Source organism: Dipodomys spectabilis, unplaced genomic scaffold (genome assembly GCF_019054845.1).
Source record: "Dipodomys spectabilis isolate Male_0828 unplaced genomic scaffold, ASM1905484v1 ptg000098l, whole genome shotgun sequence".
NCBI classification, from domain to species: domain Eukaryota; kingdom Metazoa; phylum Chordata; class Mammalia; order Rodentia; family Heteromyidae; genus Dipodomys; species Dipodomys spectabilis.
In genome coordinates, this window is record NW_024870775.1 from 25,771,135 (window position 1) to 25,787,125 (window position 15,991).

Genomic DNA, 15,991 nt, shown 5'->3' on the forward strand with positions numbered 1-15,991 from the left:
TTGTTGTTGGAAGAAAAGGCATAAGGTACTGTGCATGCACACTGTGTATGTATGCAACAAGCCAAGATCTGAGGCAGATGAAAACATGCACTTCATTTTTTCTGATCACATTGACTGTATTGTCTTCCCAACCACAAAATAACTTTCTCTAATTGATTACATCCCAAGTGAGAATTACAGACATTCGTGTTAGTCACCCTGAGCTATGTGGACTAACTTCTATTCAGACCCGCAGAGTGACTAACTCTAGGTAAAGGTGATGAAAGTAAACGAATGACACACCAACAAAGAAGGTGGCCCCCAAATTCCATGTAGCTATGAATACATTTTTAAGATGAAATTCAAAGTTTCAATGCTAAAGACTGCAACACGTCAGTAGTTTGAAGTTCAGACACAGAATAGGTGTAGGTCCTCTCTAGTCAATAATGTAGTTAATCAAGTGTTCTAACACTGCCGTAAAACATTCCTACAGCAGAGTTAAATATGAATCAAAATTTTATAACAATACAGAATGCAGCTGATTACATCACAGCATGAGGCATAACCAAATGCCATAGAGGAAATCATTAAACCGATCAGTAGTTTCCAGCAGAGATTTGAACAATTCAGTTACTATGTGAGCACATTAAACTAGGCCATGGAAAGAGTTAAACCACAATCTGTTCTTTGTGTGGGAAGGCAGCCCTGCTCACAGCAACCACAGCCCATGATAAGACCTCCCTATCTCCATACACTTTCAGATGCCATGCTTTTAGTTTTCACTGTAACTATAAAAACTTTGTTTATCCCTCTTCAAAAATATATGCAAAAAGAAAGCCTGCTCGAGGAAATGTGGACTTAAATGTGCTTTGGGAACTCACTTCCTATGACCTGACTTTCACTATGATTTATTGATATGACTGAAAAACATGCGTATATGCGCTCATAAACTAAAAGCTTGAGAATGTAGGAAGCACATGAGGGAGCTTTGTCTCACTCCTTTTACCCTTGCCCTGCTTTCAAAAGTACAATATTATTTTAATAGATATTAAGCAATTAGATAACACTTAAGTACTTAACATTCTTAAGTACAATGTTCAGTGACATTTTGTTTTCTTATAAAGACATCACACACAGTTTCAATTAACTAGATTGAAGTTTCAATAGTAAAACAAAAACATCATCTATCCTGTACCAAATTTCAAAAATTTAACAAATTACTTTAAACAATGAAAATGCAAATTTGACAGTTGAATTTGGAAACTCCTTGCCAATACACATAAAAATACATTAGCTTGAGTTTACTATTATTGATGCCGAATCTTGTTTTAAAACACGCATTTCTGCTGATTGATAATGAGAGGTAGCAAACTTTCTCTCTGCCTTGTTCATATCTTTCAGGGCCTCACAATGATGTGGATTCCTTTTAAGTGAAACACTTATTTAATAAGGGGACAGATCCCCCCAAATGGTAGTAATGGAGATTTGCAATATGTCACATACATTTTTGCATTAACATGTCTAAATGTCATCTCCCATGTGAGACTGTTTTCTAATGCTGAGAAGCAATACAGTCTTAATGATTGCAAGTGATGGGGATGTGGAGCAAAGTAACTTCTCATTCCAAAAAAAGTGAGTAAGGTATTCAAATAGCCTAACAATTGAATTATTACAACACTAAACGTTTACTAAAATTATTCTTTAAAATCAAAACACAAGAGTTAAGACGTAAAGGCTCTATACCAAGGCAATATGCAAGTCATAATGCTTATTAAAATACATTGATGTTCAATAATCCTTTCTCTTACAAAACTGCCTTTAGTTAGCTTAAACTGATGAAACAAATAAGCAAGTTACAAATTTCAAAATAAAAGTAAACTTTCTAATTTTAACTAGATATATTTGCTTTCCTTGCTGGAAACAATGGTTTCCATGAAAGGAATGGAAAATTGGACCAATATAGTGGAGGGAAAGTAGGTGCTCTTGGAGCATCAACTATACAATAATAAACCATGACAAAATGTACTTAAAGAACAACTATGACAACAAAATTTTTAAAATTCAATGTCATCTTGCCAATTGAAAGTTATATTAAAGGGTTTATATTACATCAAGAAAACTCAAATCACCTAATGGGTCTTAATTTTCCACTTACAGCTTATTTATACTGATCTATAAATGTCAGTTTATATTGACACTACAGTATATTTTGCTAAATATCAACTTAAACAGTAACTCCTTTTAAATTAAAATTCTTGCTAAAATCTAGATTATCTCAATGAAAGAACTGCAATACTTTATAAAGTTCCCACCAAATAAGAATGTTACGTTTTTTTTCCTATGTGCATGTTGTAAAGGGAGTTGTGCTATAGCTATTAGGCTCTTCTAATACAAGATTAAAACTATTGATCTGATACAAAAAGAGCACTGTAAATGTGTCCTAGCTTCTGCAATATTTTCTACTACCTATAACTTCACTCAGAGATTATTAGTTAAGGAAGACTTAAGAAACTGAAATTCCTTCTCTATTATAGGCCTTCAAAAAAAAAAGGTTTTAATATGTCAGCCCAAATTTATATTGTTAAAATAACAAAGACTATTTAGTCATCATAAATTAGTTTGCATGAATCCTTGAATACTAATATGATAGCTGAGTAATTATGCTGTATGTGCTCCTAACATTCATATGTCCAGATTCTGCAATAATTTTTAACATACACAAAGTAAGATAAAACTAGTGACTTTTCAATGCATATTTAGAGCACAAAAATGCAATGTTATCACTAGTAGTGTTTCCAGAAAGGCTGAAACTATACATAAAAATCCAGAAAACACAATTTTTCGGCCTTTTACAGGTGAGAATGAATGATGCAGTACTTTGTAAATTGAAAACTTATGTCAATTAGTTATGGTTGATCTCAGTTTAAAAATACTATAAATGGCCATACTTTACCAGAAAGAGAAAAAAATCCTACTGATGAGTAGCAGTAAAGTAACTTTAACAATTGCAGGCAATTCGCTATACCTGAAACAGTTTCATCATAATCATTGGATACTATCATTTCTAGCTTTGAAAGTACAAATAACTCAGCAGCCCATTTTTTCCAGTTTTGTTAAATTAAAGTTCACGTTTACTTGCTTAAAATAGCCATATCTAAGTTAATCATATTCACATGCCAAACAAAATATAAACAATAAAAAATGTGTCAGCCAAAAAGCTACAGGACTGTATCCAATCATTGAATAAGCCTTATCATTGTTTTCATCTTCATTCACAATTTATGAGTGCATCAGTCCTTTTGAATCACAATGGTTTCTAATTGTCATACATTTGAAATCTTAATTATTTGTCCATTATAAAAATGCATCGTCCTATTAGATTTTATTAATTTTTAACACAGCCAAACCTAGCCAACATTTCTTTAAGTGCTTAGTGTTTACGGCAATGTTAAAGAAAATAGTTATCAGATGATCAATCATGCCACATAGTCCTACCTAAAAACTGAAGCACATTGTCCCATGACTTTAAAGACTTAATATACTGTTTCAAATAACAATTCTATAATAGCTAGTTAATTAGTTCATCAGTAGATTAGTTCGCAGGCAGGGCAGCTATGAAAACTGCGCCCAGGTAAGTCTGTGCCGTGTCTCCACTTACCCACTTGACTGGTTCAAAGTGATAGAAATTGTGTCGGTGCTTTCAAATACAAAACCAGGGTTTTGTTTTATAACCTTGTTCCCCAAATTAGAGCAATTTTCAAAGTTAAAAAAAAAAACACCTTACTTTCCCAGTATTACTTTTCTTCTCAGTATGCTCAAATGCCGTCAAATGTATAGGTCTCCCCCAAAATGAGCAAGTTCGGAAAGTCCTTAACATTCACCACAACCATCTAAACTCTTGGCAAGGTAAAGGCCACCTCAGTGGTGTGGTCACTGGAAAGCCCAAAGTGCCAGCGTCACTACCGATCAGGACTTCAGGTCCTCAAATAAAGCAAAAGAATGGGTCCAGGGACCACAACCTCGGACTTGCTTCGTTGCCCGCCCACTGCTTGCAGCAAAGTCCAGAGGCGCCCACACAGCCTGGTGCCTGTGTCCCCCTAGCCCAAGTTCATTGCTGTTAAGAGCTCAGTCCCCTAAAGCTCCTCTAAAGCCTTCGTCCGCCTCCGTGAGCCAGGCGCAGAGTGGAGGCGAGGAGCGGCCGGCACCCCAGCGCAGGGGTGCCAAACAGCGGTACAGCCCACATTTAGGGGCCTGCAAAAAGGGCTTAAGCTCGCGGGCCTTGGCTCTGCCCATCCCCCGGCAGCCTCCAAGGCCCGGTGCCCAACTCCCCGTGCGCAAGGCTCGGGGGGCCGGGCGCGCCCGGCAGCCGGGGGGAAGAGGCCTGGCGCAGGGCTCCCACGCCACCCCTCAAAGCCTGCCGCAACTCTGGGCCACTTCTCCATGGGACAAGGATGTGTGGAGGTAACCTAAAGCCTTTAATTGTCCCCACGAATCAGAGCAATAAAACCAAACAAAGCATATGGGGCCAGAGAGAAAACCGGAGAAAGCGACGAAGATATGTACCTGAGTGAGACAGATAGGAGAATACATCATGACTTCGCCTTAAAACGCACTTTCCCGGAGATGCCCAAGAAAATCTTCCAGAAGCAAGAATTTCATCTATTCATGTTACAATCATCGGAGCCCCGCGATGCGATCAATCAGGACGGGGCTCTGTGCCGGATCACCGCAACTTCACAACAAACCCAGTCCTCCTTAAATAGCCAAAGATTCAAGTTCACTCGGCGTGCTAGATTTCCTGGGGTGAAATCCAATCTACACTTTTAACCCTCTTGCAGTCCGGGCGCGCTGGCCGGCCGTGCTCGCCGAGCTGCCGCCGCCTCCGTCGCCACCGCCGGTGTTAGTTGCTTTTCGCCAGGATCGGGGAATTTGTTTTCTTTTCTTTTTTTGTTTTGTTTTTGCAGTTGTTGTTGTTGTTGTTGGGGGCTTGGGGATGCACGAAGGTTCGGTGTGGGTTAGGTTGGGATGATGGTTGTGGGTGAAATGCTTTAAAAAAAAAAAAAAAGGCGGGGAAGGGGGCGCAGGAGGGCGGGCGGCAGGGAAAGCAAGGAGAAATGTGTCACCGCACTAGGAAAGTTCAAGGTTACAGCTCCGAACACTGCGGCAGGATCCCGGAGTGGTGTTCGCCGGTGAAACTTTGCCGCCAGCCGACCATGTGTGCGCAAGGGGGAGCGTGAGCGAGTGCGCGCGGGTGGCGGGGCGCGCGCGAGGGAGAGCCGGGTGGGGGCGGGGTGGGGTGGGGGAGAAGGGAGAGGCCCTGGGTGAGGGAGGGGGCGCGAGCGCAGATCTCCCGGGCGGAAGAGGCTTGCAGCCCCGCGGTCCCCGGCTGCAGCCGCTGCAGCCGCCGCCAATGCCGCCCGCGCCGGCTCCTCCGCGCCTGCCCGCTCGCTCTCTCGCCCGCCCGACCGCCCGCCTGCCCGACTCGCCCGGCTTCTGGCTTCTGACCTGGCTAAGCGTGGAGGCGGCGGCTGCTGCTGCTGCTGCCGCCCGCTGCTGCTCACAACCCAGGGGATCGAAACGATCTCCTGAAAAAAAAAAATCCCAAACGATAAATCCCGCTTTCCCGCTCGACTCCAAACTCCTCTGCTTTAGGTTCTTTTCTCTCCCCCCCCCCCCCTCCTCTCTCGCTTTCTTTCGTTGCAAAACTTGGAAGTTGAAAAATTCACCGGTTCCACCCTCTGGACCCCGCTCGAGCTCTCTCCAAATCAGACTTAAGAATTGTTTTATTATTTAATTACACAATCATCGCTTTACTCCTCCTCCTGCAAACGCGCATTCCTTTTGCACCAGCCTTTCTCCACACCCCCAACCCCCACCTTCCTCCTCCTCCTGCGCGCCTCTGCCTCGCGCTCTCTCTCTCTCTCTCTTTCTCTCTCTCTCTCTCTCCCTCTCTCTCTCTCTCTCTCTCTCTCTCTCCCTCTCCCTCCCTCCCTGCTCCTTCTCTTCCCCCGTTTGTTAAAGGTATCATAACCATGCAACAGTACGACTTTTAAAAACATAATAAAGCTCTACTTTTCGCAATCCTCCCCACCCACCCCGAAAATCACTCTCTGCAAGAGGTATTTTGGTGCCCGCTGCGGACTCTTTAAGCCGTGGGAACATCCTAGTGGGAGAAGCACTGAACCGGCCTGGGCTCCAGAAAGGAATGGAAAATTCCCTCACACCCAGGCCGCCCCAGGGCCGGGGCTAGGGCGCCAAGCCTCTCACCCAAGGCCAGCGCGGTCTGCCCACCCCGTCGCTGAAGGGAAAGAGGAGGGGGGCCTAACAGGCAAGAGTCTGAGTGAACTTGAGCTTAAGTAGTTGGGGAGCACCAGTGCAAACTTGGGGGACAAGGCGCTCCGCCCTGATGGCCCAGTATAGAGCCCACATTTGCAGGTATAAAGGGTACGGGGTCTTCTCCAGTCTCCCTAGCGCCGAATGGCACCCAAAGCGCCTACACCAAAGCGGCGCACAGCGCTTCGCTGGGGTTTGCCGCCCTCCCTAGGGGTGCCCGGTGCACGTGGCCTGGCTCTGAGCGGGAGCACGGGCAGCGCCACAGCCGCCTCGGGCTCCCTCCTCCTTCTCCAGCACTCTCCTGCAGCCCTGCTGGCTGGTTCCCAATCCCCACCCACAGGGCGCTGGAGGAAAGCGGCTCCCTCCCCACAGGAGGGCAGACTGGGCGGGGCCGAGGCGCGCCCCGGGCTGCGGATCGACAGCGCGCGCAGTCGCGGGCGCGGGGTGCGTGTGCCACTCGGGTCCTCAGGAGGCGGCGGGCCAGGAGCCACGGGGTGCCCGCCTTCCTCCAGTGCTACTTCCCCGCCCCCACCCCATCTTGAGCCTCGGGCCCCGAGTGAATGAACTTGATTCTGGGGATTTTGAGGGAAGTGACTTTCCTAGCTCCCTTTCAAATACACACACCTCATCCCTCCCCCTCACACCCCACCCCTACCCCACCCCCAGCCCAATTCTGGTTATTTGCCGAGGGCAGGGAGGTGCTGAAATCAAAGGCTGTCCAGACAATGGAGAAAAGAAAAGTGAGCGCTGGGGCTCCCGGCGGGCGTCTACCTAGCTCGGGGCAGCCTGGACAACCCTTACCCCCGGACACGGCTAGCCCAGCTCCCAACCTTGCTGTCCCGTGGTTGGGAGGTGCTTTGCAAATTCCCCTTCCCGCTTTTCACACTCTCGACGTCTCCCAACTTTCTCCTCCGTGTGCCTTGCGCTCCTGCCGTCGCCGCCCCCCTCCCCAACTCTCCTCCCCCAGAGGACCTGAAGAAACCAGTGACTTTTTCCTTCACCAAGTGGGAGTTATCCACATCAAACATTTCACAACGACACATCAAGAAAAGTAGGCAGGTTCAAGTCAACCATGAAATGGTCACTTTTTAACCCCGTCCTGTCCTCATTAGGGAAATGCTCAAACACAGTCCGTTTTCAAAGAGCGCTCTTAATGAGGCGAGCTTGCCAAATCTACCAGCTGCAGCCCCCGTAAACCCGGAGCCCAAAGAAGAAAGGGCGCTGGGGGTGGGGAGTTGAGGCCAAGGAGAAGGGCTGTGGGTCTGGGAAGACAGGTAAAAGTGGAGGGAAACTGAGAAAGCTGGCAAGTTAACCCTTTAGGGCATGCGCTATGGGAAGGAGCAACACCCCCCCACCACCACCACCACCACGGAAAATTCTCTACTCAGACTACTGACAATGTTAATTTCCTTTGTGCCAGTCATTTCTTCGTTTTGAAAAGCTGGAATAAAGTTGACAGTCTTTATAGATGAAAGAATTGAGGTGACAGTTGGGGTTAATCCATACTTATTCCTTTCATAAATTTTAGGCAAATTCATCATAAATTTAAAAAGAAAAAAAAAGAACAAGCCCCAAAACATCATTTTATACTGCACAATACCTTGCATCCTTTTTCTCACCCTCATCAGATTCTGTGGGAGGGGGTGGGGAAGCGCCACTGATAATACCAGCTTTAACTACTGGAGTTTCCCTTTGAACAAATATTCAATTTAACTGGAGTTAATTTACCATAAAAGACATTCCCCTTGGCACAAATGCACTCATGTCCTTGAACACACCTCTTTGAATGCCTGGACTCTTACAGGAGCCATTATTTCAGGGTCTCTTTAAAAATCCAGTGCCCATCTCTCTCCTTCCCTCCCTCCCTCCCTTCCTCCCTCCCTCCTCACCACACCACCCCCAGTGAAAACCTGGCACCCAGAGAGCACTCTTTTCAGCCAGAGAGCCCAGAACCAACCGTTGTCCCCTGGCAAAAGAGGCCCAGTGCTGGGCCCTGAGCAAGTGTCTTCAGACATCTCTACTCCTCCTCCTCTTATTAGTCTCCCTTCCCAACAGAAACCATTTCCTTTTGCCATTCTAAAACTCTCGTTTCCATCCAAAAGTTTCTCCCAAGCTTAAAAAAAAAAAAGAAAAAGGAAAAATTGAGAACCATTACACAGAAGAATTCACAAAAGCTGCAGCAGCACCAGGGGTCAAGAAGCAGCATCAGACCCAGGTAAGACCCCAGGGAAGTGAAGATGGGGCCTCCCTGCCCATCCCTCCGGGGATCAAAACTCTTCAGGTGCCCCATGCTTGTGTTTTGTGCAGTGCTTCTAGCTGGGTATATCTTGGGCCATAGAGGATGCTTGGTAGCTTTGGGTTTTGATTTGTTTCCAAGCAAAAGGAAAATGAGAAAGCAATAATGGTGAAGTGATGGGGGGGGGAAGACATTCTGGAAGGAAGGGCATAGTGGCTGCTGGTGCTTTATATGCATGGCCTTGAGTCTTAGACTTGGGAGCCACAGTCAGGATAGCTGACACCCCACAAAGCACTGCTTCTTGTTCAGCCAATGCCAAGGTCCCTTCAGGCCTTCTTAGGAAGAACTCCAGGAGAGTGTTCTGTGATTGAGGGACTGGTGAGTTTGGGTGCACGGGGCATCTGCTTTGTCTGACTTCTCTCAGCTCTTGTCAGTCACCTCTGCTTTGAGAAATATCAATCTTTCACATTCCAGGGAGAAGAGTAGAGAGGAGGAGCTGGGAGAGTGCATGCATTTTATTCCCTTCCCCCCCCCCCTCCTCCAGCATTTCTGTGTCATAGTATTAAAACTTATTTTAAAATATCTCTGAAAAAGTGTTAATACTATCAAAATGGACTTAAACACTCAGGCATTATTTACCTTGCCCAAACTCTTCTCTCTTCCTCTCTCCCTCTGAGAGAGTTAGGGAACTGGGATAAAAGACAGTCCATTTCTTTCACCCCCAAACCCTGGCTGAAAAGCTAGAAAAGTCCATGGCTCCCTCAGTCACAAGAAAATTCATTATGAATCAGTATTACTAGTGACCCCCTCCCTAGATCACCCATTCCCAATCACAATCATTGAGGAAGGGGAGGTCTTTTCTAACAGAAAGTTTATTAGTTTCTAAAAGGAATGCCAGAGGTTCAGGCATGTAGATTTTTCGAAACATAATTGTATACTAAAAAATAGGCATTGCTACCCAGTTTGAGCCTTATACTGACCTCCTGAGAGGATTTTAACAACTCAAATATCTCCTAATACTTTTTTGTGTTTGTTTTTTTTTTTACCCTTTTTCTTTCTAAAGAAATTGCAGTGACAGGTTGCAAAGCCTGGGCAATTTCATATAAGGTTTCTTAGAGTTTAACAAAGCTATCACTTTTAATACACCCAATGAGTTTTTCACTTTTTTAGCTCTTGTATGTGATTTTCAGAGAGGTTCAATAATCCCACACACCCTAGTTGCATCGCCAATATCAATATTTTAAAACTAAATACAAAAGAGACAGATGACCTCCTGACCTCAGGAAACTGGCTTGCAGAACTCCCAAGTGTTCACTTCACCATACACAAAGATCTTTCTTTTTCCCAAATGACACACACACACACACACACACACACACACCAGAATCATATAAGTTTAGCATGGAAAACACAAGTAGCAACACCAAAATCCACTAAAAAATGCATAGATAAACAACCAACAAGTATTAAGACTAACCTGTCTACACTTGATGGGGATTGCAAAATCATGCCCAGCTCTCTGAGCCCTTAAACTACCACTGTCAAATTAGGGTAACAATTTTTCCCCACTAGAGAATTCATAACCTATTAGTTTTCCCCACCCCCATTGCAAGCCCTTTACCTTTCACTAAAATGAATAAATAATCTTCAGCTTCCCCACCACCACCCTTCTGGGAACTGTTTGCTCTCCCCAGGGGACAAAACTAAAGGAGAAAAATGACGCTGTTAATAATGTCACTGCTGAAATGCCTGTACTTAACTATTAAAAAAGAAATCCCAGTAAGTGTGCCTATATCTCCCAGCACGTTTACAAGCTACAACTCAATCTGAACACAGACTGGGCCAGATGCCTCCAAGGAAGGGGTAGCCAGTTCCCACTTCTTACAGACATGAATTCAGTACATCATCAGAAATTCCCAACTTCACAATCTTGTTCCCCAGATTACAAAGTCAGCAGTTGGCCTGTAACTTTTGCATGATTTATTTTAAACTTTGAAGAAGAAAAAAAAAATCTCGGTAACAGTTGCCTGCCTGGCTTCATTCACAGTACATACTACAAAGGTTGCATACACTCTCCCATGCACAGAGTTTTCTCTGCTGATGTTGAGAGTTGTACTTACAGTCTTGCCCTTCTCAAAATAGCTAACCTTTAAATTAAAACTATACATCATTGTATTTTGACATGTAAATTGGCTTTTGTTGCCCATCCACACATGCTTTGTGACATTTGAAAATGGATCAGTTTTAAAGAGACATTTAGAAAGCTACATCCAAAATGGGCCAAGTAGTCCTTACATTCAGTATTAAGTATAAAAAGTGCATCATAGACCACATTAAACTTTCTACACCATTTCCTCTAGTCCTGCTTTAATAACTGCTATTCTATTTTTTAAAGTAGACAATTGCACACTTTAACTTTAAATTAAAATGTAAGAAATAATTAAAAGAGAAAGCATAAACCACTGGGCCTATGCAAAATATGTTCAGCAAACTTTATCTCTGAATGTATCTGAAACCTTTTAAGAGCCCAACAAGCTAATAAATTTCAAACAATAATACTGTCAAATTGTGTAATGCCACAAACTCCAAAAACAAAGTTACAGATGTCTGTGACATCACATTCACTCAAAATTATGTTGTTACTCAGTCTGACCATATTAAAATTAAACGGATGCCTGCGTCTGCTAAAGAATAAAAGGAATTTATTTTGGACATCAAACAATGAATCTGTCACCATTTATTGTATGAAACACTCAGCTAATCAATTTCCTATTAAAATAGCTTTCAACAATACCCAGCTTTAAAATTCATCAGGGCCAGTAAAAACCTTTTCCCAGTGCACAAGAATGCAGTCCCAACCACCGATGATAATTACCATTCTAATACTTTTATTGCCCAAGTACTTTTTCCTGTGCTCCTCATCACTAAGCAGGAATCTGCAGTATATTGTATCAGTGAGTTGGAGTGTTTGACCTTTGCCCACATATGATTTAATAGGGACTTTTCAGCACTGGAGCTTTCTCCATCTCTCATACCATTAAATGAAAACATCAAACCTCAAATGTAAAACTGGAAACCACAACGTTTTGTGTTTCACAACTCTTTGCAGTTTTCACTTTGGCTGCTTAAAGACCAACTTCCATACTTCACAATGACCTTCCCCCATTTACTGAATGCACTGGGAAGTCACACTTATTCTGATTTTGATTAAATCTCAAACTCCTAAGTCACATACACACATGCACGGCTGCTTATTTACACGTGCATTCTTTTCTAACCACATAAGCATGCGTGTAGACTTTCTGGACTTATTCCATTTTAGAGCTGATTTAAATGTCTGTTCAAATATGGGTTCAAAAGTTAACTTTTTCCCTCCTGTTAGAAGTTAAAGTTACAAAGGATGGTGCTATAAGATCCACTCAAAGAAAGTCAAAGTTAATCTTGTGTATTTTGGCGCCTTTTCCCTGCCAGCTACTGTACTGGAGGGGGGGGTAAGTGGGGGGGGGCGGACACCAAGAACTTGGAGATCTTGTCTGTCCCTCTCAAGTTCAATGGCAGTTCTTCCAACCGGGAGGAGAAGATAGCCACGTTCACAGACCTAATAATAATTCTGATCACGCCACTTCGGCATCTTGTGTCAAAGTCGAAACTAGCTTCCCGAACCGCCCCCCCCCAACCTGAAAGCTGCCAAATCCTCACACACTCTGCATTCAACCACAACTTAATGGATGGGGATATTGTGCATTAAAATGTGCCCCAGACGCACTGGCGAAGAGAGGACAAGGGAAGAGGCAGACCCACAGACACACACAGACTTAGGCTGGAGGGGAGGGGAGGGGGGAAGGGCAGGGAATCCCAGAGTAGAAACAGCAGGGTAGGAATTTTTAAAAATATATTAACAGGAGTGGGAAGAAATCCATCGTAATATTAAAAAAAAAAACAACCTGGTGGCTGTTGATGTCGGCAAGAGGGTTAACAACTTCATGCCACAACTTCCAGTATTATGGGGTGCAGGTAAGAGAACTAAATCCCAGAATGAAGACAGATTTTTTAAAAAATCCAACACACAATACCATTTCTCTCACTTAAAAAATATTTTTAAATGAGACTATGCAACAAAGCTGCCCCTTCAAATGAAGAAAAGAATGCTTCAAGAAAAGGAATGGGCTAAAGTATGCTCAAGGTACAACTTAAAGTATTATTTGCATTGTAATTTTTTTTTCCAACATTGAGGGAGAAAGGGATTGAGAGTAGGAAGGGGAAAAAAAAGTTTTTCCTGAAAGCAGGAAAAACATTAGATTCTGCAGTTTGGATTTGCAAACGTTATTCCCGCCATAAAAAAAAAGTGTCGCATAGACTGAAGTTGCCAATTTTTTTTTAATCCGTATTTGCATTAGATCTGGAAATTCAGCACTGTAGCTCAACCTGTAAAGCAGAAATGACACTGAGGGTAAACCAGCCATGTTACAGCAAACAAACAGAAAGTAAAATCTGTGCCGGAGGTGGGAGGGGTGCAAAGACCAGCCAGTAAACCCCATCATTTCAAAGCCACATACCATCACACTGTATTGCACTAAATAAAAGAGATCTTGAGTCTGTCACAGAACCCTGGGCCGCAGACTTCGCAGGTCTCAGGTACAGATTTGTGGATGTTCTCAAAGACTGGTTTTGGTGTCTCTTTTTGTTAGTTTTCCCCCCTCTCCGGGAGTAGTCTGATACTGTTTAAAATGATTAATTCTGCACCGTCACACTCCTTGGCCCAAGAAGAAAGAGGTCAAAGTCAAGTCTCAGAGCAGGCAGCTCCTCAATCTGAGCATCCAGTGTTCCCTCCTCGCCTTTGCAGACTTTCTCAGGGTTGACTTGAACGCAGTCCAGAGTGTGTGTGGGCGGGTGTGCGTGTGTGCGTGCGGGTGTGCGCGCGGGTGTGTGGGGGTGGGTTTTATTGTTGTTTTAGCGGGGCTGCGGTTGGGGTGGCAGCCGAGCTCGGCAGACACCACCGGCGCGGCCACGGGGTCGCGCGTCGCCCTTTCTCCGCCCTCGGATTGGCCTGGCCGGCGGAGGGGCAGCCCCGGAACCGCCGCCCTGCCCGGAGCTCGGCGCTTGCGCCGGCGGGGCTCTGCGTCCTCCGCTACCACCGGCCGCCGCCGCCTCCCCGGCTTTCTCTTTCTCCAGCTTCCCCGCTCAACGGCCCCGCCCCGCTGCAGCCCAGCCGGGCCCCGGTGCGCGGGAAGCGCGGCTCTTCGCTTCCGCCTGGCGGCGGGAAGGAGCCCGAAAGGAGGAGTCGGGGGCGGGCCCAGCGCGATGCATATTCATCAGGGCGCCCGGGGCTGGGAGGCGGGAGGCGGGAGTGGGGCGGGCGCGGGCTGGATGGGTGTGGCGGCCTGCGCGGGGCGGGCACCCCTCGCGGGTGGGTGAGCGAGCGGGGTCTTTGTGCTGCCGGGGGCAGAGGGCGTGGTGGGGAGGCCGGGGAGGGGGCGCAGTGGCACAGCGCGGGCGCGCCTGTCTGCCGGAGGGGGGGGGGTGCTGCGCGCCCCCGTGCCTTTGTGCTCCCCCGGCCGTGCGTCCTCGGGGCGCCACGGGATAGGTTGGGGTGCCGGCGCGGAGGGCCTCCCGGGAGGACGGTGCTGATGATCGCCTAGGCGGCCGGAGTCGCTGTTTCTTCCCTACTTCCCGCCACGTTGCTGGGGCGCAACTTCTCCGGGCCACGCTGGTTTCCGTGCAAAAAAAAAAAAAAAAAAGAAACAAAACCAAACAGAAAACCCCAAACCTGAAAGAGTCCTCCCTGCATGGCGTGATCACTCCCAGCGCCCAAAAGAGAGCCGGAGCGCTTTGACTTCTGTGCATACCAAGTGCATGGCAGTCATTTATGGTTATGTGGGTGAAAGAGACGAGCGACACCCAAGAAATACGCAACCCCTGGGCTCCAGAAGTAAACACGCCAGAAGAGATTCGATAGTGAATTAACCTTCCCAAATAAAGCCGTTTTAATTAGCACATTTGAAAGTATATGTCGAGGGTTGGGGTTGTTTTTTTGGGGGGGGGAGTACCCAGTTTTAAAGTAATCTAATTATATTCATCTTTAAGTACCTGTAGTTGCAGGGTAAAACGATTTTTTTAAAGGCTGTTATAAAAATTCTGCTCCAAAATGTAAACTATTAAAAAGTATGAAACTATAACCTGGGCCTAAATTTACTTAGAACTAACCCACACGTGTTTAGAAAAGATTTTATTGCAGAGATCCTGACTAATTATGTAATTGCACAACACAACAATAGCTTCAAATATCCTCTAAAAACCCTGTTCAATTATGTGATTACCAGTGAGACCGGAATCGCTCCCAGTGAATTGTTCTTATCTCTACTAAATGTGAACATGTCAGTGTTTTAATCCCAATTATGTTTACCCTCCCAAGTCCTGGAGAACGTAAACAGTATTGTTCAGGTCTGTAGTTCCTGCAATACACATTATAAAACAAAGAAGACATTTGGCCTCATTACCCCCAAAATGCCTCCCTTCCTATACATACATAAACATTATACAGATCTTTGCCTGTACATGTATGATACACATGTCTATTTTCATATAGTAATGATAATAAGATTTTCATAGAATAAGATTTTCAATTTCAAAAAAAAGATTGAGCCATTTGGATGTAAGAAAATGAAGAATTTTACACGAGTTGAATCTCTTCAAGTTTCACAGTTCCCAATTGTTCTCCAAAAGCCCCAGCATACTACTTATATTTCCTTGGCTATATAACTTTGGGAAGAGAATTGACTAAATGAAGGTAAGGAGGGTGGAATACACACTATCTACACATTCAACTGCGACATTATGGAAAATTGACTTTTAAGTTCAATCTTCCTCCAATTTAAGCGATTTTAAACACTTAGCTGGTGTAGCTATAATTCAGTCTACCCAGGCAGTCAATTCAGGTGGGTAACAAAGTGAATCTGTTTCTCTTCTAGGATTGCCTACTAATAGGTTTATAGTCAGATAAATCATACTTAGTTCTAGAGAACCAAATACAAAATACGAAAATTTGGTGAGCTCAATTTTTAACAAAATTACTTAAAGTGAAGAGAGAATATTTTAAAGTGTTACCAAATTCTAATCCTTCTGTAAGTTTGCCACAGAAAGTCTTCTCTCTTGTTATTGTTTGAAACTCATAGCAGAATCATCAATCCTTCTCAACATCTACCCCATGCAAAGGAGAAAAGATATTGTAGAGAATGTAATTCTAATTAGGAAGCATCTTTTCAAGTGAAAATATGAATATATGGGAAGAGAAAATAATTTACTCCACTCTCATATGACTTCAAGGAATTTAGTTTGTGTTACCTGTCAGTGGATGCCTTCTTAAGCATATTATTTGGTAATAAGTGTACCATTGCATGTCATGTTCAGGCTTTCCATAGATTATCTTTTTGTATTTGCATGTCA

At 44.6% G+C, this 15,991-nt stretch overlaps 1 protein-coding gene and 1 long non-coding RNA gene across 7 annotated transcripts in view; both read right to left on the reverse strand.

The window, feature by feature from the left end:
- The window catches only part of Nfib (nuclear factor I B), a 225,666-nt gene extending 219,828 nt beyond the window's left edge, over positions 1-5,838 (reverse strand). For 3 of the 6 annotated variants that reach the window (XM_042686916.1, XM_042686914.1, XM_042686912.1), the window contains exon 1: positions 4,543-5,346. In XM_042686916.1, the coding sequence (XP_042542850.1) occupies positions 4,543-4,572 (30 nt within the window). In that variant the 5' untranslated portion in view covers positions 4,573-5,346. Of the gene's footprint in view, positions 1-4,542; positions 5,347-5,484 lie in introns of those variants that run through there. The other 3 variants (XM_042686917.1, XM_042686915.1, XM_042686913.1) reach the window with 2 other exon arrangements.
- A 7,068-nt stretch (positions 5,839-12,906) lies between these two features.
- Positions 12,907-13,589, reverse strand: LOC122113876. Its single transcript, XR_006148474.1, has 2 exons — positions 13,105-13,589; positions 12,907-12,973 (listed from the first exon to the last, which is right to left on the reverse strand). It is a non-coding gene; the product is annotated as an uncharacterized LOC122113876 (long non-coding RNA).
- Positions 13,590-15,991: the final 2,402 nt, after the last annotated feature.